A 27,976-nucleotide genomic window follows, 5' to 3' on the forward strand; every position below is an offset into this window, starting at 1 on the left:
TACAATCACTTAAGAATCCGACATTTCATATGCACCAACCTAATATCTCTATGTTTCCCATGATCATGTGACCACAGAGCACGCACATGTGACCATAGAGCATGCGAATATGACCACGGAGCATACTCATATCGCAACATTTCGTCGATATGACAGGTTTCCTAACCTTGTCAAGTCGTCAACTTTGACGATTAATAACTCGCTTTGCGGGGTAGAGTGACAGTTTTTTCTGCCAGATTCCTTCGTTTCATGTGAAAACGCGTCGAATAAGTGTAATTTCACCCATATTTGTGCTGGCGTAGCTAAACTAAATAATTACCGATGGTGCTACTGCTATAACGTCTGTAGGGTTACATTTTCAATCCATGGATATAGGAATATATGGATGGAGTGTAATCTCAGAAGGGTGAAGCCACAGAGAGAGGGGGACGAGGTAAAAACTGTGCCTGGTTTTGATTGGTTTTTACTATGCGCAAGCGTACATAGTACCATCTTCGCGTCCATGTAAGCATTCATGTAACGTCTGAGCACGTATGAGGAGGTTAGCAAGTATTGTCTTATTGTTTATTATTAATAAATCGTTGGAGTAATGGTGCAGTGTTATTTTCCTTTGTACAAAAGCAGATTGGACAACTAAAATTGGAAAAAACACACGCAAAATGAAAGAAAAATCACATTTCATAAGTAAGATAACATTTTTATGATTATGAACTGTAAATAAAAACAGGCTGTTTTTACATATTCTTCACAGTATACCAAAAGATGATTTGCATAGAATCGCCTCCTATCTATTATGTTATTCATTTTTCACGTATTATTCTGAATTATATGTTCATGTTCTTATTACTTCGTTTATAATTAGCGGTACTGCGCATGAATACAACTCAACCAATCAAATCCAGGCACAATTTTAGAGATACTTCGTCTCTCAAATCGGCTTCATCCCTTTTGCCTATAAACTCAACTTAGTTCCATCCATATATTCCTACATCTGTTTCAAATACATATGCCTGCCATCCGGCGACCACTGTTATCGTCAACTTTACAGCAAGTGAGTGCTTCGTCTTTGTCTACGGTTCGATTGTTTCTTAAAGGGCTATATATATCCGAATGGCTCAAAAAAACACTCAATGTTTGAGTTTTTCTGCTGACCACTATATATATGCTTTATGAAGATGTCCTTTTGAAGGATGATTCCTCGTACTTTTATTTACACATTACACGAAGCCCATTAAAAAATTGATATGTAACTGTTATTGCTACTTCCGTGAAGCTCGGCATTGTTAACCGGCATTTTCGGAGAGCTCAAAAAATCTCCGACGTCATTTGTCTAAACCAAATAAGGCTTAAACCTGTTAAAATAGACAAATAAGACTAATCTTTGTCGTAGCTGATTTTTAAAATATTAATTTCTGATAAATTTATTCGAATTCAAAAGTTCGATCTTTTGCCGAAAATTTCTCCTCTTTTCGTTTATAAAAAAGAAAATAGATATAGAAAGAAATCTATGACGAAAATGAGATAATCTTAATAAGGACATCTATGTAAAACTACAACTAAATCGGCCCAATAGTTCTCGGGATATTTTGTGTACCAATTTGCATCGATGCTTCACGAAAACAGTAATAACAGCGTTATATCAACTTTTTCTAATGAGCTTCATGTAATATGTAAACAGAAATATGAATTATCATTGAAAAGGATCTCTTAATAAAAATCAATAATACGGTCAGCAGAAAAATTCAAACATTAAGTGTTCTTTTTTTAATCTCTCAGATATAGGGGTGCGGCAGCGTAACTTCCTTATTTGAAATGCCCGCCTTTAAAAAACTAACGGTCGTAGAGGGGCGCTAGTGGTCTCATTTGAGCATAGAGATATAAGAATAGAGGAAACAAGGGATATATGCTACCTNATGCATTTGCGAGAGGGAATCCTAAAGTTTTGTTCAGCCCTCGGTCAGTCGCCATCATGCGTTGGAACAGTGAGGAGTGTGCGTTTGCCGTAGAAGCGTACTTTTCTAATGACAATTCGGTGATTGCAACCCAGCGTGCTTTCAGAAATCACTTTAATGTAGCCTCGAGAACTCCATCAGAGGCTTTTGCATTCGCCAAAAGTGACTGTTTGGTGTGCGATTTCATCAGTTGGCATCGTTGGTCCATGGTTTTTTGAAGAAAATCAGGTCACAGTAATAGTCAATTCAGACCGTTATGTGAGCATGCTCGAGGATTTTTTTTTCTACGACTTGATGAAATGGACTTAAGGGACATATGGTTCCAACAAGACGGAGCAACAGCTCACACTTCAAGGGCATCGATGGCTGTTTTGAGGAACCACTTCCCAGGATGACTCATCTCCCTGAGGGGTGATTTGGAGTGGCTAGCTCGCTCCCCCGATTTGGCCCTTTGCAATTTTTTTTGTGGGGTTTTTTGAAATCCCGCGTTTACGCCAACCGTCCAAGAACCCTAGAAGATCTGAAGGCCAACATTCGGGAAGAAACGGCCAACATACCCGTCGCTATGCTCGAAAGAGTAATGACAAACGCCAGAATTCGGTTTACCCAGTGTATAGACAATATGGGGCGTCACCTTTCGGATATGATTTTCAAAACCATGTAAGATAAAACTTTAGATGTCTACCTACATTATAAAAAAAAAAAAAAATATGTGCCTCATAAAATGCATTTTATTGAATTTTGAAAAAAGGAAATTACGCTGCCGCATCCTGTATGTACAGTCTCTCAATGTAAATTATTTTTGTTGATAAATTAGGTAAACAGTTAGTGAATTGTTGGCAAATTATTGTTCGATTTGAGCCTTGAAAGAATGAAAAAACATAAAAATTCTCAACTCGACAGGAGTTGTTAGTGGAAGAGATGACGAGCATCATCAAGCAGGAGGCCATTCTCTTAAGCTTTGACGGGGACGTGAGATTTCTGAATTTCTCCGAATTTGATCGGCAAAGGCCTAGTTATATATCTCTGGTGAGAGACCTTCTGGATCTGCGGCTCTGGCGTAGGTACGTGCTTTCGTCGCTTCGTTCTTCAAGATTGTGTGTCGCAAACACGTTGGAGAATATTGAAGTGACATCGAGGTAGCATGATATTGCATTGACACGAGCTAATTAGAGCAATGTATTATGATAGTTCGTAAAGCGCAATAGACGTATCCGGTATCGCTATTAGATCGGTGCCAAAGGTTCATCGTGGAAGTAGAGAGCGAAATTTTTCAATATCGGAGGAAGTAACAATTTTTACGAAGGAAACGACATCGACCCGGTATTCTCTCAGACAACTAACGAGGATTTCGTAATTTCCTTTTAATATTAAAATTTCCTAGTGGAATTTATAATGAAAAAATGAGACGTATCTTTTGCACCGACCTAATCCCGGTAAATATGACGATATATCAATAACGTTTCTAACGTTATTGATACGTAATTATATTTGCTGGAATATTACAGGAAAAAAAAATTGGTTGAAATAACATGACAATGAACGAACCACAAACGCGTTTTGATTGAAGGAAACAGAATCTCTGATGCTTATGAACCAAATTCGGTTACAAGGACCAGAAATTCTATTTCCATCAACCAAAATGCATTTGGTTCATTCATTGTTACGTTAATCGACAATGAATTTTTTATCTTCGTGTATTATCGGTAATATAATATTATTGGCTGGCTATCATGCTCTCTCAAGTGAAATAATATGAAACGCGCACAATTCAGGTACGGGAAGAAGAAAGGAGCGTTCTATCGCAGCGCCATACCTCATCTCTACGGCCAGGAACCTTGCTGCACATGAGTACAACGACAGGTCTCCGTTGGTCTGAATACATATGCGAGCTTTCGCCAACCGCGGAATTTTATGCAGCGCGATAGTTTCACGGGCGAACGGGTGCTTTATTAATTCACGTCCGGATGTTATCGCGACCGAAAATCGCAAGTATTTTTCTAGAAAAAATATAACAAGCATTACTGGTTTTGTTTCGTTCAAGCGGCCATCATGAGTAACGCGAATGCTTGCGCGAAGAAAAGAAAATGCCTGGACACGTGTCTTGTACTGAACACTCTCATTATTTTGGCCTTTCAATACGAATATTTAAATTTTCAACATGGAGTACATGTATATATTCGATATATGTGTGTATATATATTTCATGTTGAAAGTTTAAATATTTATATTAACACGTTCCGTGTCAGACTAATTTTACATGACTTCTCGTGGACCGGTGACTCACGTTGTCCTGTTATGTGTATATGTGTGCGTGTATCAAATTTTATTTGTATAATAACATGTACAGTAAGTTATATCCAGACTAGTTAGATATTCTGGCTTCTAAACAAAAGGTCTGTTCGTTTTCGCTGCGCCGCTGAACTAGTGCAATAAGTTGAAGTGAGAAAACATACTTGTCTCGCTTTAACTTATTGCACCAGTTCAGCGGTGCAGCGAAAACGAACAGACCTAAAATACAATCATGAAATATCTTGAAAAATCAAGATTGTAACAATCGAGCTTCTTTGGTTTAAAAGTGTAAATAGAAAAAACAATAGAAGCCAATTAACAAATAAGAATATCTTTCGGTATCTTTAAGGTGTCTTTTGAGACTTATACTATATGGACACACACACGCGACATAGAACGTGCTAAAGTTCAAAAATTCCTGGGTCAGGTAGTGTCCAAACATTGCTACTGCCACCTTGCTTGTAAATTGATTTTCTATCGCGCGTATTTCCCTCTTTTCAGGGAACAAAACAGCACGTAGGTATTGACGAACTCGAACGTCGTCCGATGGTATCCTGTGGTCGGCATACTAGATTACATGGAGGAGTCGTTAAACGCGCTGGCGCTCGAGTTTCCTTACTTCTTTATAGGCGCCGTTCGTATTTACCAGCAGTTCCGTAAGTATCGCCTGTAAATTGTTTACTGTATACACAGGAGACGCTTCTCCGATCAATTTCGACGTTACGCGTTCCTCCGTCATCGATATAAATCCGTTGCTCGCTCTCGCAGGACCGCGAGGGAAGCATTCGGCCGTCTCCACAGTGTCTCAAGCTGCGGGTGAAAGACGCGTCCCTGAGGACAGCCCTCGCACAAGAAGTGGAGTTTTATCAATGGTTGAAGTTCCGACTATTCAACAAAGCCTTCAACAACGGCTGACAACACGTGGCTGGCAGAGTGGTCTAAAGGTCGGAAGCGGAGCCCAAAAGTGACGCCGCGATCGCGCTGTCGCCGCATCACAAGGATAGAGAGGGGAAAGGAACTTCTGGGAGGTCACGATCTCGTCGTTAGCGCAGTGGAAAGTTGCAAATGTGGGCTTGTCGTGTCATCTGAAAGTCGAGTGCGCGATCACCGCGTGCCATCTCGACGCGGATGATAAATCGTCGCGTAGTCTCGGGAAAGCGCACGCGACACGGAGCGAGTTTTCGCGTGAAACGCAACTATAGTCTTTTTTATCTTCTTTTTTTACGTCAATCTATTTTAATAGTCGTCGAATAAATACAGAGTAGTACAAAGAAATGCTTCAAACACGTCGTTCTCTCTCCTCGATCCCTTCGCATTCCTCTCTCTCTCTCTCTTTCGCGCACGCGTATGTCCGCATCAAAGACAAGAAATGCAAGAACTTGATCTGAAGAGATCCGCTAATTATGTACACGCAGCGATAATTGTGAGAATACGGCGCCACTGGTGCGCTCGCAAAACACGTTACTCGCTAAGACGGGAAGCACGCCCGTCCCGTCGCTATGTTAAGGCGCCATTTCGCGCGCCGTGCTTTTCAACAAGAAGAGACCATCGAATTACCCCCGACGACGACGGAAACACGTCGGACGCAAATGCAACCGTGGTTAGAGCACGACAGACGGGGAGAATCGATAGAAAAATAACTGTCGCCATCGTGTGTGTGACCGTCGGGAGACTCCGCGAGTGACTGTCACGAGTGAGAAAGAACTCAGGGAGGATCGGGAAGCGAGTCGGACTGATTGACGCGCGGTTGATGCGTGCACCAAGATAGCAGGATCATGTTGATGTACAAGTGGACGAGCAACAACATGAGAAACGCGTGCCATCACTTCTTCTTTGCGTCTTTTAATCCGGCGCCCGCGTTGAATTTGAAAAAGATAATGTCACCGTCCTCGACCACGTAATTGCGTCCCTGTTGCCTGTACTTGCCGGCGGCCTGTCGACAAAGCGGAAAGCGCATAATAAGTGGAGAGGGAAGTCACGTTACGTACTGTCTAAAGTAGAAATAGTCTCTCGTTCTCGGCGTACCTTGACCGCGGCTTCGGAACCCTCGTTCTTGAAGTCGTCGAATTTCATCACTTCCGCCATGATGAAGCCCTTCTCAAAGTCTGTGTGTATTTTCCCGGCAGCCTGGGGCGCCTTCGTACCTTTCTGTAAAATATCAATTGAATCCTATAAATATAAATCGATTCTATAAATATTCTATGGATTATATAGATTTTGTATAAATATCTATATCAAAGATATTGTATAGATTTTGTATAGATTTTCTATAGATTTTGTAAATATAAATTGAATATTAGATTTGTAATTTGATAATGTAATTTTCATAGAGATGAAATTTAACAGAGATGATGTCATTTTCCCTTTTTCTTATAATGGGAGAGCATGATTCTTTCATAATCGACAGAATTTAATAAATAAAGGAGACTTGGTCAAAGGGGATCATAGTGATTATAAAAATATTTCTTGTGTAAATCTTACAATTTTCAGTAGTAAAATACTACAATATAGTAAAATATTTTTAATGAACGAAAATCTATATATTACGCATAGGGAAATATATTCATAAGAATGAAAGAACAAAACGTTGAGAAAAAAATAATCACATTTCGGCCCCAAAAGTGTGTGAATATAAAGAATTCCACTGTATAGAATAAACGGATGTGGGCTAATCAGAACATGAACTATTAGAGATGAGAGCATTATCACGTCTTACTAGCAGGAAAACACGAATAAATACGTTTATAAAGCTCAACAATAATAATTTATCGTACTAATACGGTACTAGACGTTTAATAACTTCATATGCTGGTTTTAATACTTGCTCAACAAATTAAAACTTTTAAAGCTCAAAATCAGATATAGTAGCTCAATCTACAACGTTTCAAAACGTTTTTGTTTGCCCCTCTGGGACCAAAATCGGCTCATTTTATTCGTCGTCATTTGCGCCTACCTGAATCGTCCATGCCTTAACTTCATCATGACCAGACGTGAAGAAGTACTGCAACTGCAGCGCCTTGTAGCCTTGTGTGATAATTTTGTCGAGTGCACTGAATAAAAGAGAAGACACAATAAATCCAGATTTATGACAAATGTCTCATGGTGTGCTATAAGATGAGAAAAAAAATCTTCTCTACCGAAATGATAAGTAGATTTAAGATCTATTATCTCCGGTTGAATGGGTCGCAAAATAAGGGCGTATTCGCGGCGAAGAGGAGAAAAAAAAGAGAAAGAGTGAGGAAGGGAGAGAGGTGTCCGAGCGCGGCATTGTGGAATAAGATTGTCCCGGGCCAAATATCGTCTAATGACAGGTTAGCGCAAGTGGAGCCCAACATCCAACGCGCGGTGGGCCCGGCAAACTCCAAGAGTTCAGAGAATACACATAAAGCTGAACGACTTAATACCGCAATTTTATCATTCCGACTCTCTCTCCGGCGAGGACCCGTGTACCTGGTGCCTCGGTTATCTGCGGTCTCGAAATAAAATCACGGTATCTGCCGTCCCTTCGTTTGTATCCCCCCCGATTATTAGGCAAAACTCGACTATCATAGACCTCTTCCACTCTCTGGCCACTCTCTGATCCGATTCGCGAGAGTCTGGCGGAGATAATGAACGCTGCGGAAAAATACATTCCGTCGGTTTCTCTCTCTTTCGTTTCTCTTAAGTATCCGCTCGTATCCGCGTTCGAGTGTGTCCCGGCTCGGCAAGATAATGATTTCCACTCGAAGCGTCGCAAAGAGAAGAAGAAGAAGAAGAAGAAAAAGAAGGGAAACCGTACCGTTTGCAATTCCGCGATTTTTCAACAACACAGTTAATTAAATCTCGGCCGGTGATTACGGTCACGTACGATTGAAAAACGCAGGACGATCGAGACTGGCGATACGAGCCTGCGAGCAGAAAGAGAGACCGTAGACGTGAGTTTACGGAGTTTACGAGCGTTATACCACGTGCAACGCACGCCCGTGGGGTACGAATGACCCACTAACCAATCGAATTACCGAACCACCGTCGATTACCACTCCGCTCCACCCACCTTTCCGATTATAGCAGCGTGTGCCCGCGAGGGCGGGAGGGGTTTTCATGCAATTTTGCAAGAATTTGAATAGCTGTTCGTAAAAATATAATGCGCCGCGTCGGAGCAGCGGGCAGCCACGTCGTCGTTTTTATTAGCCCCACGTCGTCCTACGTGGTGAGAGAAAGAGAAAAAGGGAGAGAACGGGACGAGTCTAGACGCCCGGACCCGGGCACCATTATTATTACCGTTAGAGGATAACTCGGTGCATAGCTAAATGTGGGAACCCGGAGCGCGTCGAGGGAGACGGACGCGTTCGCCGGATTTTTACGAACGCCTTCTTGAGCCTTTTTTTCCGCCATGCCCCTGCAATCTCGCGGCGCTTCGTCGCCGAAGCGCAGACGACCAGCAATGAGCGACGGCTATATGCCGAGGAGAGAGGGAGAGAGAACCCGAACTACCGAACTTTTGAGTTTAAAGGCGGCGAGCGACGCGCAGTTGGACCCTCTCATTTGCGAGCGCGACAACAACAGCAAGCCGCGAGAGAACCTCGCCGAGGAGGGCGCAGGTAATGATCGTTCGTAACGGATGAACGATGTAGAGAAAAGCTGATGGCCAACCTGGTGACTTTGTGTTCCTCGAAGTATTTTGCGCGCTCCGCCTCGTCCATGTCGAGGACCTTGTTCTCGAAAATGCCGCTGAAAGGGATCAAGATCGCGCCTGGGTCATTCTTGTCAACCCATTCTTTTATTTTGATTAACCTGAGGAAGAATGAGAGAATACAATGCAAGATGAATGCAGGAAGGGATAGTTTCGAGCAAACGTTGAGTTAAGATCGCGTCGATACGTACCATTTGTTCTTCTTGCGTATGTAATCCTTTTCCGACAGGTTCACCAGGTAGATGATAGGTTTCGATGTGAGGAATAGATATTTGTTGAGCACCTCGATCTGAAAACGAAAATTTCAAGTTAGACACTGAGTTCGCGATGAATATCAAGAATCGGGTCAGTCAAAAAGTCAGTTCGATTTTTAATTAATCACTTTACATATATGCAACACGTTGATAATGTTTATTCTATTCCAAAAAACAAATTTGTTTCAATTAAAGAGATATTAAATCCAGAGACACCTTTTTCTCTGTATAGAAATCTCCTGTAAAAATATCCAAAAAAGTAAAAAATATCTTTCGCATATTTATTTTTTAGGGTACATAGAAAAAAGATTTCTTTGGAAATTTGGTAAAATTTCTTGTTTTCTAATTTCTAATTGAAACAAATTTGTCTTTTGGAATGGAGCAAACAAACGAATGTTTGATCCAACAAATAGAAATATTTCATTTCTCAAACGATGAATATCTTTACAAACGACAAATGACATCAAATAACATATACGTTTGTATTTTCATCCAAATATTATTGAAATCATGATTGTCACAAACAATAAATTATTTGAAAGAAACTACACTATGTTAGAAAAATATTTGAAACTCTTTATTTTATTTTAGTGGAGTAATATTTAATATACAATGAAATAATTTGTTTTTAATTAAAAACCAGATATTTCCTCTGAATGAACTGTTTTTTCTATCAAACAATGGTTTATTCTAATAAAACAATATTTTCACTCAAACAAAATATTGATATTTGATATTAAATTGTTATTTATATTAAACAAACCCAAGTGAAACAAACACGTATATTAAATTTAAAGAAACCTTTTTCTTTGTGTAGAAATTTTTCTATTTCTTCAATTGAGTTTTCAGGCCTTCAGGCAACAGAAAATTCAGTTACACCGAATAGAATTATATTTTTTCATGCAATAAAGCCAAGTTCGACTCAATTCAGATTGAACTGAACTTTTTGACCGGCCCGATACGCGCGAAGACGCGAACTGTGTAAACTCACGTCGTTGGCACTCCAGTCGGCGAACCTGATGTGTTTCTTCTCCTCCATCAGGACGCCCTTAACCTTCAGAAGCGTATCCTGAGGACGAAACGCGGATTAAGCATTTCTGCTCGAGCTATTCAAGTTCCTCGTGCACCTTGCGTAATTGCGGCCACGATTCTCGGCGATCGATCGCGACCACGTCACTCGTCGCCGATCTCGCCGGGAAGCGAGATTCAGAGTTGCACGAACGAACAAACGCGGCCGATCGAGGATAGGATAATTTCGCGATCGAATCGTGATTAGAGGATCGTACGTCGGCCGCGAGGTCCCATTAGTTCCTCCGCCGCCGCCGAGAGAAAGAGAGAGGACGAAAAGGTAGCTCCGAATCCTCGAAAACTTTTGCCAAATTGCGAAGTCGAGAACAAGAGGGGGAGATCGGTAATTACCGGGGGTCAATCCGCGGAAGGAGGGTAATCCGACGATCGACTCGTTCCAGGAAGCCTCGCTTCGCCCGCGTTCTCTTAATTTCCCCGGTAATTTCGCAGTTGATCCGACAAAGGGGCTGCGATGTACTCGTGGCCGGGCAGGCGTAGGTAGGCGAATTCATACGTCGCGCGTATGAACCCTGAGAGCCAAAGGGGGTGAGAGACCGCGAGGAAATTTCTTGGGGTTTCTCTCGTGATGAGGAAATTCGCCCGGCGAAATCGACGGGAAAGGGTAGTAACGAGCACGCCGGTCTTTAGTGCCCTTTAACTCCTCGACCGGATTATGGGTCAAATAGACCCGGTGAGTTGCGTTTGAAAAGCTATAGCCAAGAGAAGCACGTGATTTATGAGTTCTCTTCACTCTCGAAAAATCGTTAAAGAGTCGCTCTGTTCGTTAGAAGTAATGCGAATTTGATAAGCTGATTAATACGCGTTTGGGAGTCACTCGAATTTGAGGAGGGGAGGGGGGGTCAATTAGACCCATAATGTGCGGTCCGTGTATAATTTGACGCCACGAGTGATTATTTTTGCTGAAAATTTATATATGAACGTAAGTAAGCATTGTGATTAGCATATTATTTTTTTGAATATAATAAATAATAATATGTTAGAATTATATAGAGTCAGATGACGTGTAATTTACACAAATGCGTCCAGCAAAAGATGGTCCTAAATAATAATTATTTTTTTAAACAATGCGTATTACCATTTTGCAAATAAAAAATAAACTATTTCCAATACTTTCATAAGAAAAGTATTTTTTCACACAAACATACCTATTTTCGACATTTCAAAATATCTTTTTTCAATTATTCAAAAAATGTTTCTCGAACTAGAGACTAGAGACGCACACTAGGGGCATATTTTTCTGTTAGAACTATCTTTCAACTTTATCGTCCTACAGTTGCAGATCAAAATAATAAAAAACAGAGAAATTACCATTTAAAAAATAAAACACTACTATTCGCGAGTCCATTGTCTAGATTCGAATTTTTTTCAGTAACTCGAAACTTGATTTTCTATGAATACATAATCACACATCAAAGTAGAAGAGTTACTTTCTATTTTGGAATTTTGTCAATCTCTTTCCTCTTACAGTTTTTCAAATATAGAATTTAGAACATCGCACAAGGTCAATATGACCATGTTTGCGGTGCGAGCGACTTTTCAGAAATGTACGGTCGAAGGGTTAAACGTGTCTGCAAACTAACGTAAACAATTGGCGTAAACAACGCTACGAAGCCACGGGAGCGAAGGGACTCGTGCGCGAAACCGCGATACGGCTTCGCGAGTATCGTGTACGCAAATGCACACAGATAGCAAATGAGGCGTTACACCGCGAAGATTAACGGTCGGATGGGTTGAATCGTGTGGTTTGTTTGTGGAAAGTAACCTGCATATTATAAGCGCTTGTTTATGCATCGATGAAAACGGGTCGATCGCGGACGGCAAAATCGTCGCGCGGAACAGCGATTTTTCAGAGACTCACGGTTCTCCTGTGAAATTATTGCGACTTCTCGCGGTAACGTGTGTCCATGCGACAGGAAATATCGATGATTACGTCACACGGATTATAATACATATAAAGTGACCGGTGCGATGGGATGGCCGGGGATTAATTCGTAAATCCTGAGTAAGAGAGAGATAGAGAGAGAGAGAGAGAGATACATTAAACGATGAACACCTTAAGAAGATTGTAAAGGTCATATTTTCCGTGGCGCGTTAAGCCATTCATAAATTTAGTATTTATCAAGAAAAATGACATTCCTATGAAAATAGCTAATCTTAAGAAACGTGTATAAAAAGTGCCAAATTTAATTATAAATATCTCAGCTCTCGAATGGTCAATCGATTTCTTATCAAATTCGTTTTGCCTTATAATCTTCTTAATCTTCGGTGTATCATTCATTTGAATTTCTCTTTAAACAGTTACGTTTTTTTTTTCAGAATAGATATTTCATGACTTTCATTCTTTTTCCAAGGTTTTGCGAAAAACAAAGAGATAATTTATTTATCTTTCTTTTTAACAGAATAAAATTTCCTTACTAAAAATCTATTTAAAAAATTCAATTTAGATTCTATTAAGATTTATTAAAAATCTAATAAGATTAAGAATTTTCGCAAGATACTGTTAAGAACAACTATTCTGTGAGAAATCCTTATTTTGCAATTATCATATACTCTATGGTATGGCAGATATTAAAAGAGTAAAGATAGACCAAAAAGAATTTCTACAAGAACTGAACACCCTTCTAATCACCGGAAGAACATTCTTACGGAAAAGATACATTTTTTCGATCGAGAAATTTTTTCTCTCTTTTTTTTTCAAGAAAAAGAACGGGAGGTAATGATCAAGTACTTACGTATTCAGGCTTCAGCTTCTTGTCGTTGCCGCGGATAACCAGCTTTTCGAGTTTCTCGAGGTGCGTGTTCAAAAATTCCACATCCTTCAGTCGCAGCTCCTCACTGATGATATCGAGATCCCTCACGGGATTCACATCGCCCTCCACATGAGTGACGTCATCGTCCTCGAAGGCACCTGATAGAAGAAAGAAAGCGTAGGCGTAGTGAGTAGATCTCACGAGAACGGGAAGGGGAAACGCGAACCGCGCTTCTGGACATTTGTTTCAGTGAGTAACACTCGCCTCGACGGCGAAGCTCTCGCATGTCGACTATTTAAGCAAGCCACCGTCACGCGAAGATTGCCGAGTTGCTTTAATTGAAAAAATTACCACCTGTCGGCGGCCCGGCAAGATGTATTAACCGGCGAAACTGCTTCTCGAAATGTTATTCTCTCAGTACGAATGTAATATCTGCCCGACGATCGTTTTGCGTGAATTACTACTTGTTACATTATAGCGACGCGAAGCACAAGCGGGTTAACGCTCTTACGACCCCTGCAGACACGAAACCGAACGTCGCCGCGAATTTCCATCGACGACTACGACATTACGACTAAATGATACCGCGCCGTAATGAAAATTCTCCATACTGCAATTTGCAGGAAGAAAATTCTGCTCGATCGTAGTCAATAGCGAAGATTATCGTACGATCAATTTAATTCTATACAGCTCTCTATGTATTAAATTTCCTCTATGAAAAAACACGAAATTCCAAACAAGAAAAAAAATGCATAAAATTAAGATTTCCCTATTTTCGACATAGTACAAAAGAAAAGCACCAAAATAGACATAGATATGGTAAACTGACATATCCATGTTTTTCGACTGTAAATGTCGAGCTCCGTCGGACAAAACGTGAACTTAATCTTAAAAAATAGTTATTTGCAAAGAAATATGTAATAATTTTCATAATACTATCATATATTTCGGTAGAGAAGTATTGCAAGTTTGTATCCATGTATATAAATTTTCATTTTACATTTTTAACATATTTTTAGAGTCCAAAAACAAAATGGTATGTTTTGATGCTTTTCCTCTATTAAATTCCTTTTACAAAAGAAACCTGAGAATTGAAGATAAATCGTGTAAAAAACTAGATTTTGCACCATTTTCAGTATAACATGTTAAATTCCCTTTACAAAAATACACCAAGTTTTAGAAGAAAAATTTTATAAAAAATAAGATAGCTGCTATATATATTTGGCGTGATTTATAAGCATAAGTGGGCGTATACGTATTTATAGTTTGTGCATCGCGGGGGCGTATTCAAATTCGGCGTAACGTAAGCGTAAATCGCGCAATTCTCATTATATCGCCGGGCACAATAACGCAACGAGCTTCCAGGAACATACTTAACGACGGTCATAACGCGCCCGTAACGCGCTCCGCGAGGAACACACGTACACGTCGTAAAACCGACCGCGATCACACGTCCGACGTGCGAAATAGGTAAATATCGCTCGTAACTAATCTCCTGATCCCATCGACGAAAATTCCTGCCTATTCGCAATCGCCCTTATCGCGATTCCGCGTTCCGAGTTGTTCTTGTAGAAATGTGGTCGCTCGCTGTTATCTGCTTTTACGCGAGAATGCGCCGCGTATCGACGACGAACGTTGAAACGAGGAACGAAACGCGCGACAAATAACATCAAAGGAGACAATGACAGACTCGTTAACCTTGACAGTAACATGTTAGGCCTACGATGCCTACACGCGTTTTCTTTCACCTGCCCCCTTTTCTACGTTTCGTGCAAGAAGTTCTACCCCATTTCTATTCCTCTATTAATTAGAAAAAAAATCTATTAGTTAGAAAAAAGACCACGTGACAACTGATATTACTAGTTAGATCCAATAAGATACTTAGTTTCCTGGTGACAACCAGTCTACAAAGCGAATAAATAAACATTGTAACATACATTGTAAGAAACATTGTAAACATTGGTAATAAACTTAAAATAATTATATTGTAGAGTGTATTTTCAGTAGCGCATCAAGGGAGCAATTAGTATTTATCAAGGAAAATTACTATTCATTTATTTCACTACCTAAATAATAATAATTTGAAGCGAAATTAAAGTCGACATATATATACGATATTATAAAATACGAAAATATTATTTTTTTTTCTTTTTAATGCTTATATAAATAAAGCTTATATAAATAGGATTATTATCCTTATACTAATAGTTCTTACATTAATAGCTTATATTAATAGTTCTTATATTAACACATTAACGGCGGGCGATATTTTGTGTTATCATAAAAACTTTAAGGTACAGTCGAGCTAAATTGTTTTACTACGATTCCCGCCTTTAAGCCGCAGTCGAGCTAAATCGTAGTACTACGACTCCCGCCCTTAATGTGTTAATAGTTTATATTAATAGTTCTATTATAAGTAGGATATTAAAATCTGAAGGAATATGCCTTGAGAAATCCATTTAGTCTTAAATAAAATCCTTGTTTGAATATAGGCAGACAAATGTTTTGGTTGTGAGAAGATTTCTGAACCAAAGGTTTGATTCGTTGAAACGAAAATAAAAAAGGTTTGGTTCAGAGAATCAAATTTTGGTTCTCAAAATCAAAAAATTTTCTTATCCATATTCAAACAAGAATTTTGTTTGAGTCAACTAAATTGATTTCTCAATGCATATAAAAAATATTTTTAATTATCGACGAATATCTCAGTTTCCGAATGGTCGTTCGAATTGATTTTTAATTGCGCCAATAATTAGGTTATATTTAAATTTATGTATAGTGCAACTTTCAACGAATTCTTAAAAAACTCATTTTGTGCTATAACTATCTTAATAATTCATTTAAAAATGCCAAAAGATACAAAAAAATCCATGATTTTTACAATATTAATAATTTTTCTCATAATATAGGCCTAATAAACCTACGATGTTATTCAAACGTCAAGATCACGGGTGTCGTTCTCTCAGTTAATTGGCACCGTACTCACGACAAAGGTGAAATATGCCATCGCAGGCTCCGATGTGCGAGAGGAAGCTGTTCCCCAGACCCTGGCCCTCGGCGGCGCCCTTCACCAGCCCGGCGATATCCATCACGTGCAGGAAGGCTGGCACCTTGCTGAAAATACGAACTTCCACCAGTTACGAATCCTCCGGCGGGGTCCTCCTTCGAATGAGAAAGGCAAACAAATTCGACTGGCCGGCGCGACATTGTCACAACAAAGAGAAAGAGAGACCGAGTTGCGTTTTTCGCGTCCGTCGGTGCTGCGATTCCCTCGCTAGGTAGATCGCCGATGATGACGGGCGCGATTAAAGGTCGAAGGCATGTGCCATCGCGACGATGCACGCGCGCGCGTCGAATGGAAACGAGGGAGCGACCCGGTGACAACGAGGTATATTTAAATGCTAATGCCAACAGGCTCATTAAACAATTAGCCTTTGAAGGGAGGCGTCGGCGAAAGTGGACGGGACTGGCCATGGCGGCGAGCAGGGAGATGGTGTATTAGCCGGCTTTCATCACGGATCGTCGAATCATCCGACACGTGCCGGTAGTCGGGGTGGCTGCCACCGCCGACATAGACGAGAGAACGATAATGGAGCGAACGAGCGGGCACGAGAGGCACGGATGAATCGGCCGCTCTTTGATCCGACCGGCTGTTTCGCATTTTCAATGTTTCGATTCCCGTCGAATCTCGTCGCAAGACAAGCGCGATTTACATTTAGCCCGAACGCCGCGCCGGGATTTTATTAGCCGATCGACTGATGGTCGGCTGACTGCTCGACCCGAAGTAACACGAGGGTCGCGTTCGCGTGTGAGCGCAGCGTAATCAAATATTGTCGTTTCCTCAATGGAGGTGCCGAATTATTCTCGCCGCGTCGCGGGTCTATGGGTTTTTGTTGTCGTCCACGTTGCTCGCGTTCGTTACTTCGTCGCACGCTGTATTACGCTCGAAATGATCTTTGTGCTCGGCCGGCCAAAAAGTTCGGTTCGATCTTCAATAACCAATGTCGCATGCATATAATGCAAGTAACAATGCTGATAATGTCTATAATGTATCCATTAAACGTTTATCACACATTTGTCAATCGTACATCTATCATATGCCTATCATGTATACATAGAAAAACATTGCTATTAATTTAAGACTCATATTTTTATATATAAGGAAGAATATATATATACACAGTAAAAAATGTTGTGTAAATAACAGTCCAATGAAATTTTTGTGTTACTTTAACAAGATGAATACGATAAAAAGTAACATGTTAACAAGGTGAATATGTGAATTTATATTTATGTATTTTTTAACATATTCCCATGTAAAAGTAACACAAAAATTCCAGTTATTTCTACAAAATTTTTACTGTCAATTATTTGTACAAAATTTTTACTAATCTTATATCAAGATAAAACTTGCTTACATAAAGAAATTCTATATATATGTACAGTTCTATACAGGTTCCTCTAAAAATTACCACTCTTGTTATTCACAAGAATAATTTTCATGTGAATTGTAGAAAAAGAAAGAATAATATCTTCAAAGTACAATTCTTAGTTTGAAGATATCATTTCTTCTACCTAATATTTTCTCCTCTTATATATCTCCTGTAATTCTTGTTTATATATAAGAATATGAGTTTTGAATTTTGATACTAATTTCTTCCATGTACTTATCAATCATATTTATTAATTATATATCTATCATATGTCTATCATATATATCTATCAAATATATCGCACATATCTATGAAACATATCGTTACAAAGGCAACATTTTCACGAAGTCACAGATTTGTTTCCATCCATCGCGGTGAAGCGAAACCCGATTTAAAAGATGAACCGAACTTCCCGACTAACCCAGATGGATTCGTCGTCGCCGATGCGTGTTTTATTCCCTTATCAACAAAAATTTACACTAGCCGATGTTACTCATGCCGAAAATCCAACGCAGTAACACGTGTAGCAAATGCGAATAAAGAAGAAGAAGAACGTGTAACACACGGGCGAATACCGTCCCGCGCGGACTTCTGTGTCGTCTCGTAGACGAATTTCGCGCAATCTGCATTGCAGATCGACTCCCTTCGCCTTTCCTCCCAATCCCCTCCCCCTTTCCACCGTCTTCTTGCGAGAATAAAAGCGAAGTATGGAAATGTGTCCCCCCGGTTATTCCGACTCGTTTCCCTTCACAAGGGTACATCTTTAGACAGCGCTATATATGCTTTTATTCCGCTTACACATTTACCCTCCCCTCCCCCTAGCCCTCCTTCCCGCGCACCGACGTATATTTCAGGAACGTTTCGTCGTTCCGTTGCTCGTTTCTTACCTAGCCGGCTTAAAATATTCACAGAGATAGTCGAATCTTGCGTCGGGCACCGGAACGCGACGTGCTGAAAAAGAAAGAGAAAAGAAAAATCGGATAGCTTCGTCTCCCTCGACCGCATGACAATCGATTAACGACTTAACAATTAACGATAACGCGGGTAACGATCTCCCGGTGGATATATATGAATATTCAAGTCCGCGTCTCTCAACTTGACGCGACGGGACTCAGTCAAACAGACACTCTCGATTCCCAGGACAACAGTTGCACCCGATGTCGACGGCGTGTTCCGCGTAAGGATTGGGCCTGGTCTTCACGATGTCGGTGACGATCCTAACGATCTCGTCGCGCGCGGCCATCCGCTTGTCAGCGAGCTCATAAACGAGCGTCTCGTTCGCATCGGCGCGCGCATGATGGGTCTTCAGGTGAACGCCAATATGGATCGCCGCGCTGGCGGCCGCCGACAGGCCGACCATCTTTGGGCGCAGCGCGGCCACCCGCTTCACCGCTTCGACCACCTCCTTTACCAACGTGCGCTCCAGGATGTCCGGCAGACCCCGCGGGTCGACCTCGTGAGCAGGCGTGATCTCCACGTTGCGGTAGTCGCCGTGCCTCGCGAGAAACTTGTCACGACATTCCTCGCTGCATAGGAGATAAACTTCCTCTTCGCCGAGCAGCACAGCCAAGTCGGCTCTGCCGCGGATCAGTCTGCGGTCCGCCGGGCCATCGACGTAAGTCACCGGGCACCAGCCGTCAAGACGGAGCCGTCGCTGTAAGCAGGAGTGCTCCACGTCGATCACCGGCTCGAGTATCTGCAACCGCTCGTCAGGCAGGCTCGCAGTGTTGATAGGAGGAAGATACTGCCAGGGATCCTCTATGAAGGCGGCCATATGCTGCGGACAAACCCAGTAAAAGTGCTCTTGGTACTGCACTACTCCCTGGTTATCCGTTGGCTGTATGGAGGCCTGCACGACGCCTTCCCGGAACAAGCAGGCCGGGCAATAGGATTCATACTGACTCTGCCGCTCGCGGAATTCGAAGGGCGACACGCACATGTACCTGAGTCTGTGCACCTTGTCCAGATCAGCGTCTCGCTGATAGAGCGCGATTTCGGCGAATCTCAAGCGCACCGCACCATCTGCGACGCTCCACACGCGCCATTTGCTGTCGGTGGCATCCAGCTCGACGACGTTCCGCGAAAACTTCTTCAGCCAATCCCGGAAGCTCGCCTGATGCACTTGCCAGGTCTCGTAGCGCGCCAGGAAGTCAGAAGAGACGGTGGCATCCGTACCGTCATTACTCCCAGTCTGAAGGCAGTTCAGGCAGGACGGCAGGTCCGCTTTGAGATCCAGCACGATCATCGGCTGGATCCCCGACAGAATCAGCTGCTCAGTTTCCTCACGACTCAAGGGACAGTCGTCCAGGACGTAACCCTGCGAGGCTGCGCGCGGTCCCAGAGAGAGCGCTTCAATGGCGCGTATCACACACTCGATGGGAACTGGTTGGTTCGCCTGGAGCTTTTCCTTAGCCACTTGTGCTGATTCGGTCCAGCTGTAATGCTTCAGCACGTGGCGTAACGCTATGTCGCGAGTGATTCGCTTCAGGCCATAGGTCTTCGCGAAACGGTCCGCCAGCGTCGTTTTCCCACACTTCGGCGGCCCGATGATGGCGATTCGAAGCGGCAAAGCCGGCAAACGGAAGCCCCGTGCGAGATACTTTGAGATCTCCTTTGAGAAAGCGAGGAGCGCTTCTTCGCCGCTGAGGAAGTAGATCTGAGATTGATAGATGAACGGAAAGTTCGGGCTGTGGGCTACGAGGATCACGTTGGCGTACATTTGCACCGGACACCATCGGCCGAAGGGGCTGAGGAAATAGTAGCCGCAAGCGAGAAGTCGCTCGGCCGTCTCGAGATCGACGACGCGCGAGAAATGTTCCTCTTCGTCTTCGTTCGTTTCCTCATCGATGTTGTTTTCCGTGGACGTTGTTCCTTGCAAAGTTTCCGTCTTCTTGTCGTTCGTCGCGGGTTTGAAATTCCATCTCAAATTATCCAACACGTTTTCGGTCATATCTTCGATATTCGCGAGATTAATGAAAAATGTGTTACATTGTAACGTCTGTAGGTATTTGTTCATCTTATTCAAATCTCGTCTATATTCATATAGTGTATTTTGATATTCGCTATGTCTGGTATGTAACACGAAGGAATTTCTGTAGGTATTCGAAGTATATGCATCCTCGAATAAAACGACAACGTGCATAAATCTGATTTTACTGAATATTTTAATCCAAGCGTAGATGGGTATACCATCCACAATGTATCCACCGTCTTTGTATAATTCGTCTTCAAGTTCCTCTCTCGGTATTTTTTTAATATTTTGTTCAATAGCATTACATAACCATGCACTGACTTCATCGTAATTTCTAACGTTTCCATCGTATTCATCAATATTCATGTAATATATATTATTAGGACAGTTTCTCAGCAATTCGTTCACGTTTATTACCGTTCCACCGAAGACCTTCGCCAATCGTAGGCTGAGCTCTGACTTGCCGCTATACGGCGGCCCGATCACCGCTATCTTGCAAATCGGCTGAGGATTCGGCGGTAACAGAAACGTCCTTGGGTTCTCGATAAACAAGTCTACAGATTCTTGAGACGATAAGAAGAAAATGTATCCTAGAAATCTCACCGTGTATTCTTTACATCTGTCCTCCTTTTGTCCGAGAGCCAGTTTCACTGGACAGAAGAACTTCCACGCAGACAATCTCCAGGGGAATTCGGCCGACACGATTTCTCTCTGTCGTAGAATCTCGAAGATCTCTTCATGACCCTCCTCTATGTTGACCTTTTCGACCGTCATCTGCTTGGGCAAAATCGACGGCTGCAACGGCAACATGCGTAGACATGCGTCGAGGGTCTGAAACATCCGTTGCGTCGAGCCACGTCCATCTACGCGGATCACACGCCGAGGATCGTGCGCGAGGATCCACTTGTCGATCGTCGGTAGCGCCAGTCGCGTGTACAGATCGCACTGTAGCTCAACCTCACGCCTTACGTCGGGAACTCGTTCTGAGTAATTATTCCTTCGATCGTCGTTCACGATCGGTTGCTCCTTGGTATCTTGTCGGACATCGAGCGGCGGGTGCGACTCTTCATCAAGTATATCTTCAGCAACAGTGTCAGCTGCCGCTGTTTCCGCATGTTCACGCATGATCACGACGTCTGGCTTTGGGCACACCATGTAGATAATAATGGAAGGCTTCCTCTGCAACTTGTTGAATATCTCGTCGATCTGCTGTGGGATTTGTTGCTCATAATCAGATTGCAGCTTACAGACTGAGTGATCAGCTAACTTGTCAGACTGATGGCAGGATACGGTCCGATCGCACATCTCACATATCAATTGGTCCTTGCAAGATTCTGACTGACCGTCCTCGAAACTCGTCTTATCTGGAATGAGCGGCAGGCCCTCGACAACGTAGCCTCTGTGTCTGACATCTCTTTTCTGGATCCTGCATCGTATCAGATTCATGACAACATCCGATGCTAGTTGCTCACCTTTTTCCAAAGTTTTCTGCATGCATCGACCCTTCTCGCTGTCGGCGTCGATCTCTTCCTGTATCAGCAACGATGGCGAGATCAAGATGCAATTCCAAGCATCGGCTATTGCAGAAGCCAGGTCGACGCTGTTCAAGCCGGGTTTCCCGAAAACGACGAAACTCGGTGGGTCGGTCAGGAGGTAGTGAGTCATAGCTGCGTCCGCTGAGCTAAACATCTGGACGGTTTCATTGAACGGTGCCACCAGCGGTGGAAGTTTTTCTCGCTGGAGAGACTTAGACACAGCGATCCTCGTTGTGGGGTGCGTATCCTCGGCGAAAGCGTAGTATAAATTGGCTTTCGGATATCTGATCGAGGACGGCGCGTATTGGATGTCCTCTTGTGATCCGTTAAGGGAATGCTCCTCCGCGACATGTTGCTCCGGCTTCTCAGCAGATTTGTCGCACATTTTCTTTCGAGCGATATTCGCGATAACTCCCGTCAATGATTAACTCTTCTTGTGGCGCACCGTCGTTTGATGACGTATCCGAGCAACGTTAAACAAGTGAAGTTGTTCGCAAATTCTACATTCCGCGTAGCTTTGCCACAATAATTTTACCGTTACACAGGATAAAGTGAGACGCGAATCGTGCGCAATTTGGAATCGAGAACTCGATATCAGTAAAGCGGATGTAACGTAGTAATATTCGCGATGGGCGGTTTAGGTAATATAATAACAAAGGGAAATGGCAAATTTCGGGTATAAGGTAGTTGTAGCACAAAATTAATTTTTTTAGAATCTGTTAAAACTTGCACTATATATGGATTTAAATAAACAAATATTTAAATTATTAAATTAATTAATTAATTAAATATGACCTAATTAATGGCGCAATCATAAGCAAATTGACCATTCAGGAGCTGAGATATTCGCAACTAAAGATGACAACGAAAGATGACTTTTTACACTTATTCCTCGAGGTTAATATTCTATTTTTAACTTCTATTTTTAATTCTACTAAACCTCATTTAGGATTTTATTAGCTAGAAAAACTATTGTAATATTAAAGATATATAGAGACATATAAAGACATTGTATGAAAATTTCAGAATTAATGGCTATTTTGTTTTAAAAATACAGCAATGTAAAGTTCATAACTTATAATGATACTTTAAATACATATACATATGCACATATTTAAACACTTATATACCTCTTTTTATTATCTGTGTATCCCTATTACATCAACTAATGCATAAAAATAGCATTACTAAGAAAAATAAAAAATAATATTTTCATATTTGTAATATTGTATAAACATGTCTACTTGAACTTCGTTTCAAATTAATGTTTATTATTTAGATAGTAAAATAAATATATAGGAATATAATTTTGCTTGATAAATACTAAATTTATGAGTGGCTCCCTCGATGTGTCGTTAAAAATACAGCAATTTGCGTTACAACTACCTTAAATACTGAAAGGAAGAGTTGTAGATATATTTAATGCAGAAATATGAGATAAAAATTAAACGATGACCGCAGACTTGAATTCCACACTGAGAAAAAAGTATTAAAAAATTTACATATTATTATAAAAACACTACAAAACTATAAAATTATTACTACCATAAAATGTATTATATACTATTTATTATGTACTGTAAAATTTATTTGTGGAATACAAAATTTATTCTACAAAAATAAATGTTACTTCTATGAAATAAATCTTACATATCACAAATCAATTTTTAAACTTTTACTTTTTTCTCTCAATGCACTTCGAACAGGACAAAATTCGCCTAATTAGATTCATGCACGTAAATAAAGATACTTATTTTCATTGGGGTCGATGGTACAGAAGGGGAAGTTCTCGGCCGCCGCTTGACTCTTGGTGAGGACATTGAAGAATGTAGATTTCCCGACATTCGGAATCCCGACTATGCCCACCTTTAAGTTAGTGCCAACGCGACCGATGAGCGGTTTCCGCTCGGGTTCCTCGACCTTCTTCGGGGCCATGCTGGAAGCACGAAGAGCATCGTGTTAATACGCACCCGGTGTGTCCATTGGCATGCCAATTCCGTACGTCAAAATCTGCTTCCATCTTCTGCAAAACGATGTTGCGGAACGAGTGCCGCGCGAATCCGGTAATTTTCGGTAGCTAAGTCCGATTCGCGCAAGAGATCATTCGGATTTTCACGAATATCTTATCGAAGCTATCGTGACTCTTACAACTTTCATTTTGGGAGAGTTCTCTTTGCAAGATACACGGGAAAAAATGCTGTTACATCAGCAGAATTGCTCAACAACACCATAATTCAAATAAATCTTATTGATTCGTACAGTAACAATTTTTATGTTAAATTTTTAACGTATCTTTTTCTTCTTCGTGACATAGATTTTGCAGGTCTGTTTTTCCTTTTGTACATACGTTTTAACATATCCATGTGTTAATTTAACATATTGTATTTATGTTATCTCAATATATATTTGTGTTGAATCTCAATATTCAACACATATAAGTGTTAAAATAATAAGTGTTAAAATAACACATTACACCCTTCATCGATTAACATATTGTGGATGTTATAATTTTGTGTTAATTCTTGACATAATATTTGTGTTACTTTTCAACATATTCACCTTGTATTGAATTAACGCAAAAATTTGTGTAGGCCGCTTGGACCACGTGAAATATGTTGAATTTAACACAAAATTTTTTACCGTGTAGCTACAGAGAAGACACTCTTCACGCACAAATATCGATATTTCCTTGTATCGTCTTCCTTATATCGTTATATGATTACAAACGTAAAAGCAGATGTTGTACTAGTTCTAAGCGCGACTTAGACACAAAATGGAAAGATGATAGCGTCTCATATCGACGATCATTTAATAATCGGCGGGCTGATAGTCGAGTGACTCCGTCTGTCGTCGCGAAGGACCGCTCAAGGGCACGCTGTCCCCGATACTCGCGCACCCAGCCGAAATACTTAAGCGCGGCTGCGATATTTCGCGTGTGCGTGCGCCGCCCGGAGCGGAGCGAGGCGGAATCCGCTCCCCGGCATCGCTCTCGAGCGCTCGCGGTGACTAATTATATTAATGCGGACGGCACATCGAGTGATTGCTGTATTTACCGTGAGATTGAGCCCCCTCCCGCCCGTCCCGTCCCGCCGGCATACGACGGGCCGCGCTGTATCAAAGACAGCGAGAGGGCTGCGAGGGAGGAGGAGGAGTACGGGCGAGAGGAAGAGGTAGACGCAGAGGCAGAGGAGCCGAAGGAGGAGAGAAGGAGTATGTCCGGGCGAGGGGACCCGGGATTACTGGGCACCAAAGCCGCGAATCACCGGCATCACGCCGAGAATCCGCAACCGTGCCCGAGGCCGCCAATCCGCCACCGTCTTCGCGGTTCCTGTTCCTCCTCTCCCCACGCTTGGCCGTCTACCTCTCTTTTCACCCCCTAAGCGGTCCCACTCTCTCCTTCCTTCTTTCCCCCCCTCTTTCTCTTTTTCTCGCTCTTCCTCCCCTGTTCGCCGCAGTCGCGCGTTTCAACGCGAAACCACGGCGCCTCGTGGTCGTTTTTCATCACGGTCCCGGGGAAATTTGCAAATTACGATAATGGAGGAGCGTCTCCCTGCCTCTCTCTCTCTCTCTCTCTCTTTTTCTCCGGTGGAGAGCGTTCCGCCCGCGATGCTTCCTCAAGAGAGAGAGAGAGAGAGAGAGAGAGAGAAGGCCAGAGCCACCTTGGCGCCGCGGCGTGACCGACCCACCCCTTTTACGACGTCGTCTTGCTTTGCGAATCGCTAGACGCACACAGTTAATGGGCGATCTCTCGGAAACGCGCCACTCCGATCGAGATTGCGCCTGAGGCCCCTATTAATCGCGAAAAATCCGCGAAACCCTTCGGCTTTCCCAGATCCCCGGCGAGTCGATGTCGGCGATGTGACCAGTCAAACCAGATGCTCAAATTTGAAATGCAATTAACAACAATAACGTTGTTGCGTACGCTGTTACATTCATGTTCTCTGTTTCCGAGCGATTTCTGCTTTTGCTCCGTGACATGTTCCGTTTGATAAGCAATCAATTCAACCTACAGAACGTCAATCAGTGAACGTCACCGCAGTGAATATTTCGATCTTGCAAACTCGGGGAAGAAAGTCAGAAGAAGTATATATCAAACCTGAAACCTCATGCAATTTCGAGTGCCGTTTCTGTTAAAAAAAACCATATAGTAAAAAATGTGTTAAATTTAACACATTTCAAATATCCGAAACGGTTTATTCAAATTTTTGTTAATTCAACACAAAGTGAATATGTTGAAAAGTAACACAAAAATTATATCCAAAATTAACACAAAATGAATATATTAATCGACACTGAAGTATAAAATAAATTATTTTAATATTTATATATATTAAATATCGACGCAAAACAAAATGTTGAGATAATATATATTAAATTAACACATGGATATATTAACATAAAATTAATATGTTAATCGACACTGAAATATAAAATGTATTATTTCAACACTTACATATGTTGTGTATGTTTTGACACTTACACATGTTGAATATCGACTCAACACAAAATGCTGAAATAACATAAAAACAATATATTAAATTAATAGGGGTAATGTTAAAAATTTAGCACACAAATATTAGCAAGAACCGATTTTAATACAAATACAAAATGTTTTTTACCGTGTACAAAAATCTGTATAGAATATAGAATCCCGGGGTTGCCCCTGGGAATTTATACTAAAAATCTAGGTCCTAAGTAACAATCCATGTGGATTCCTACATAGCAAAAAACATTTTGTACTTTTGTTGAAATTGGAAATTTATTAAAATTTGTATGTCAAATTTTTAACATATCCGTGTATTAATTTAACATATTGTGTTTATGTTATTTTCTAATTTTCTACGTTATGTCGACATTCAATATGTGTAAGTGTTAAAATAACACATTTTGTATACTTCAGTGTTGATTAATGTATTAATTCTGTGTTAACTTTTTAACGGCAAGGTAGATTTTCAACTTATCCGGGAAAGTGGAATTAGATCCAATCCTGCGCTTTGTTTTATTCGTTTTTCGTATAATCAATATACAAAATGGGTAAAAGAATAAATAATAACATGGAACATACCTTAAGAAGAGAAACAGCGCGTGCTATATAAATAATGTGTCAATCTGACCTTACCGTTCGAGGATTAATTATTGACATAATATTTGTATTACTTTTCAACATATTCACCTCGTGTTGAATTAACATAAAAACTTGAGTCAACTGTTTGGGAAATATGCTAAATTCAACGCAAAATTTTTCACCGTGTACATGAATTTCCACAAACCATATGGATTCCTATATAGATTTCTAATATCCTACATGAATTCACACAAATCCCGTTGAGTGTCCGTGGGAATCTGAAAATTTTCAACAGGGTGCATTCTCGAAAACAAGTCGGGTCTCTTTCGAATCATAAAACAAATTCATGCGATGCAACGGCGCGCCGTTGCAGCGTATCGATTCGAATCGCGGCGCGCTGGAGCCTCCGTGCCGGCGCCTTCGCCGTTAGCACTCTGCTAGACGGTGCTGCCGCACGGCGGCCGGCGAGCGAAGCGAGCCAGTGCACCGCACCGCAAAACTTAACCTCACCTGCCAGCTCGAGCGGCGATCGCATCTGGAAAGAAATGTTACACCCCGGCCGATTAATTCTCGCGACTCGCCGACACCGCGGATCCGTGCGGTTCTCGAAGCCGCCGTTCGCGACGCGAGCCGACGAACTCCTAGCGGCTCGCTTGTTCTTTTCCTCTTTTCTCTCTTTCTCTCTCTCTCTCACTCTTTCGCACATACATGCACTCTCTCTCCCAGCGATGCTGCGATCGTTCGCGCACGCATTTCGCCGCGATCAAAACAGACGACAGCACGCCTCGCACTCGTTTCGCACGCAGCATAAATCACACATAGCAAGATACCTGGCACGTCCGCGTTACGCAGCTACTGCACAGAATATTCAGGATGCACACAACGTGTGTCGACGCGCAGAACGTAGCACGGGCACCTCCACGACGTCACGGCGATTCGACCGGCCGTTGCCGCGGCCTGCAGAGA

General features: G+C 41.7%; 3 protein-coding genes and 1 pseudogene across 4 annotated transcripts; 2 read left to right on the top strand and 2 right to left on the bottom strand.

Annotated features, from left to right (window-relative positions):
- Positions 1–1,969: 1,969 nt before the first annotated feature.
- Positions 1,970–4,414, top strand: LOC106742685. Its single transcript, XM_014615882.1, has 4 exons — positions 1,970–2,032; positions 2,382–2,612; positions 2,856–3,016; positions 3,728–4,414. The coding sequence occupies exons 1-4, from the start codon at positions 1,970–1,972 to the stop codon at positions 3,801–3,803; spliced, it is 531 nt and encodes a 176-aa protein (XP_014471368.1). The 3' UTR covers positions 3,804–4,414.
- On the top strand, positions 4,005–5,340 carry LOC106742686 (annotated as a pseudogene).
- A 103-nt stretch (positions 5,341–5,443) lies between these two features.
- LOC106742693 (obg-like ATPase 1) lies at positions 5,444–27,975 on the bottom strand. 2 transcript variants are annotated; one of them, XM_014615888.1, is made up of 11 exons: positions 27,841–27,975; positions 23,700–23,881; positions 18,327–18,387; positions 15,993–16,120; positions 12,992–13,167; positions 10,162–10,239; positions 9,108–9,205; positions 8,877–9,017; positions 7,198–7,294; positions 6,270–6,392; positions 5,444–6,177 (listed from the first exon to the last, which is right to left on the bottom strand). In XM_014615888.1, exons 2-11 carry the CDS (start codon positions 23,878–23,880, stop codon positions 6,067–6,069), a joined length of 1,194 nt encoding a protein of 397 aa, XP_014471374.1. In that variant the 5' UTR covers position 23,881; positions 27,841–27,975; the 3' UTR covers positions 5,444–6,066. The 2 variants fall into 2 exon arrangements, with proteins under 2 accessions (XP_014471374.1, XP_014471376.1); XM_014615890.1 differs by lacking the exons at positions 15,993–16,120; positions 18,327–18,387.
- Positions 18,395–22,742, bottom strand: LOC106742692 (adenylate kinase 9-like). Its single transcript, XM_014615887.1, has one exon. It carries the CDS (start codon positions 22,328–22,330, stop codon positions 18,551–18,553), a length of 3,780 nt encoding a protein of 1,259 aa, XP_014471373.1. The 5' UTR covers positions 22,331–22,742; the 3' UTR covers positions 18,395–18,550.
- Position 27,976: the final 1 nt, after the last annotated feature.

The sequence above is a fragment of the Dinoponera quadriceps genome, unplaced genomic scaffold (assembly GCF_001313825.1).
Source record: "Dinoponera quadriceps isolate SergipeBrazil2010 unplaced genomic scaffold, ASM131382v1 scaffold856, whole genome shotgun sequence".
NCBI classification, from domain to species: Eukaryota; Metazoa; Arthropoda; class Insecta; order Hymenoptera; family Formicidae; genus Dinoponera; species Dinoponera quadriceps.

What these genes read in the sequence shown, in the direction of transcription:
- LOC106742685 (XM_014615882.1), top strand. Translation starts at nt 1,970, where the DNA reads ATGCGTTGGAACAGTGAGGAGTGTGCGTTTGCCGTAGAAGCGTACTTT. An exon ending in ACTTTTCTAATGACAATTCG is followed by an intron (nt 2,033 to 2,381) that starts GTGATTGCAACC and finishes TGGAGTGGCTAG; the next exon opens with CTCGCTCCCCCGATTTGGCC. An exon ending in GATCTGCGGCTCTGGCGTAG is followed by an intron (nt 3,017 to 3,727) that starts GTACGTGCTTTC and finishes CGCACAATTCAG; the next exon opens with GTACGGGAAGAAGAAAGGAG.
- LOC106742692 (XM_014615887.1), bottom strand. Translation starts at nt 22,330, where the DNA reads ATGTGCGACAAATCTGCTGAGAAGCCGGAGCAACATGTCGCGGAGGAG.
- LOC106742693 (XM_014615888.1), bottom strand. Translation starts at nt 23,880, where the DNA reads ATGGCCCCGAAGAAGGTCGAGGAACCCGAGCGGAAACCGCTCATCGGT. An exon ending in TGGCATATTTCACCTTTGTC is followed by an intron (nt 13,168 to 15,992) that starts GTGAGTACGGTG and finishes TTCTTCTATCAG; the next exon opens with GTGCCTTCGAGGACGATGAC. An exon ending in CCGACTGGAGTGCCAACGAC is followed by an intron (nt 9,206 to 10,161) that starts GTGAGTTTACAC and finishes TTTCGTTTTCAG; the next exon opens with ATCGAGGTGCTCAACAAATA.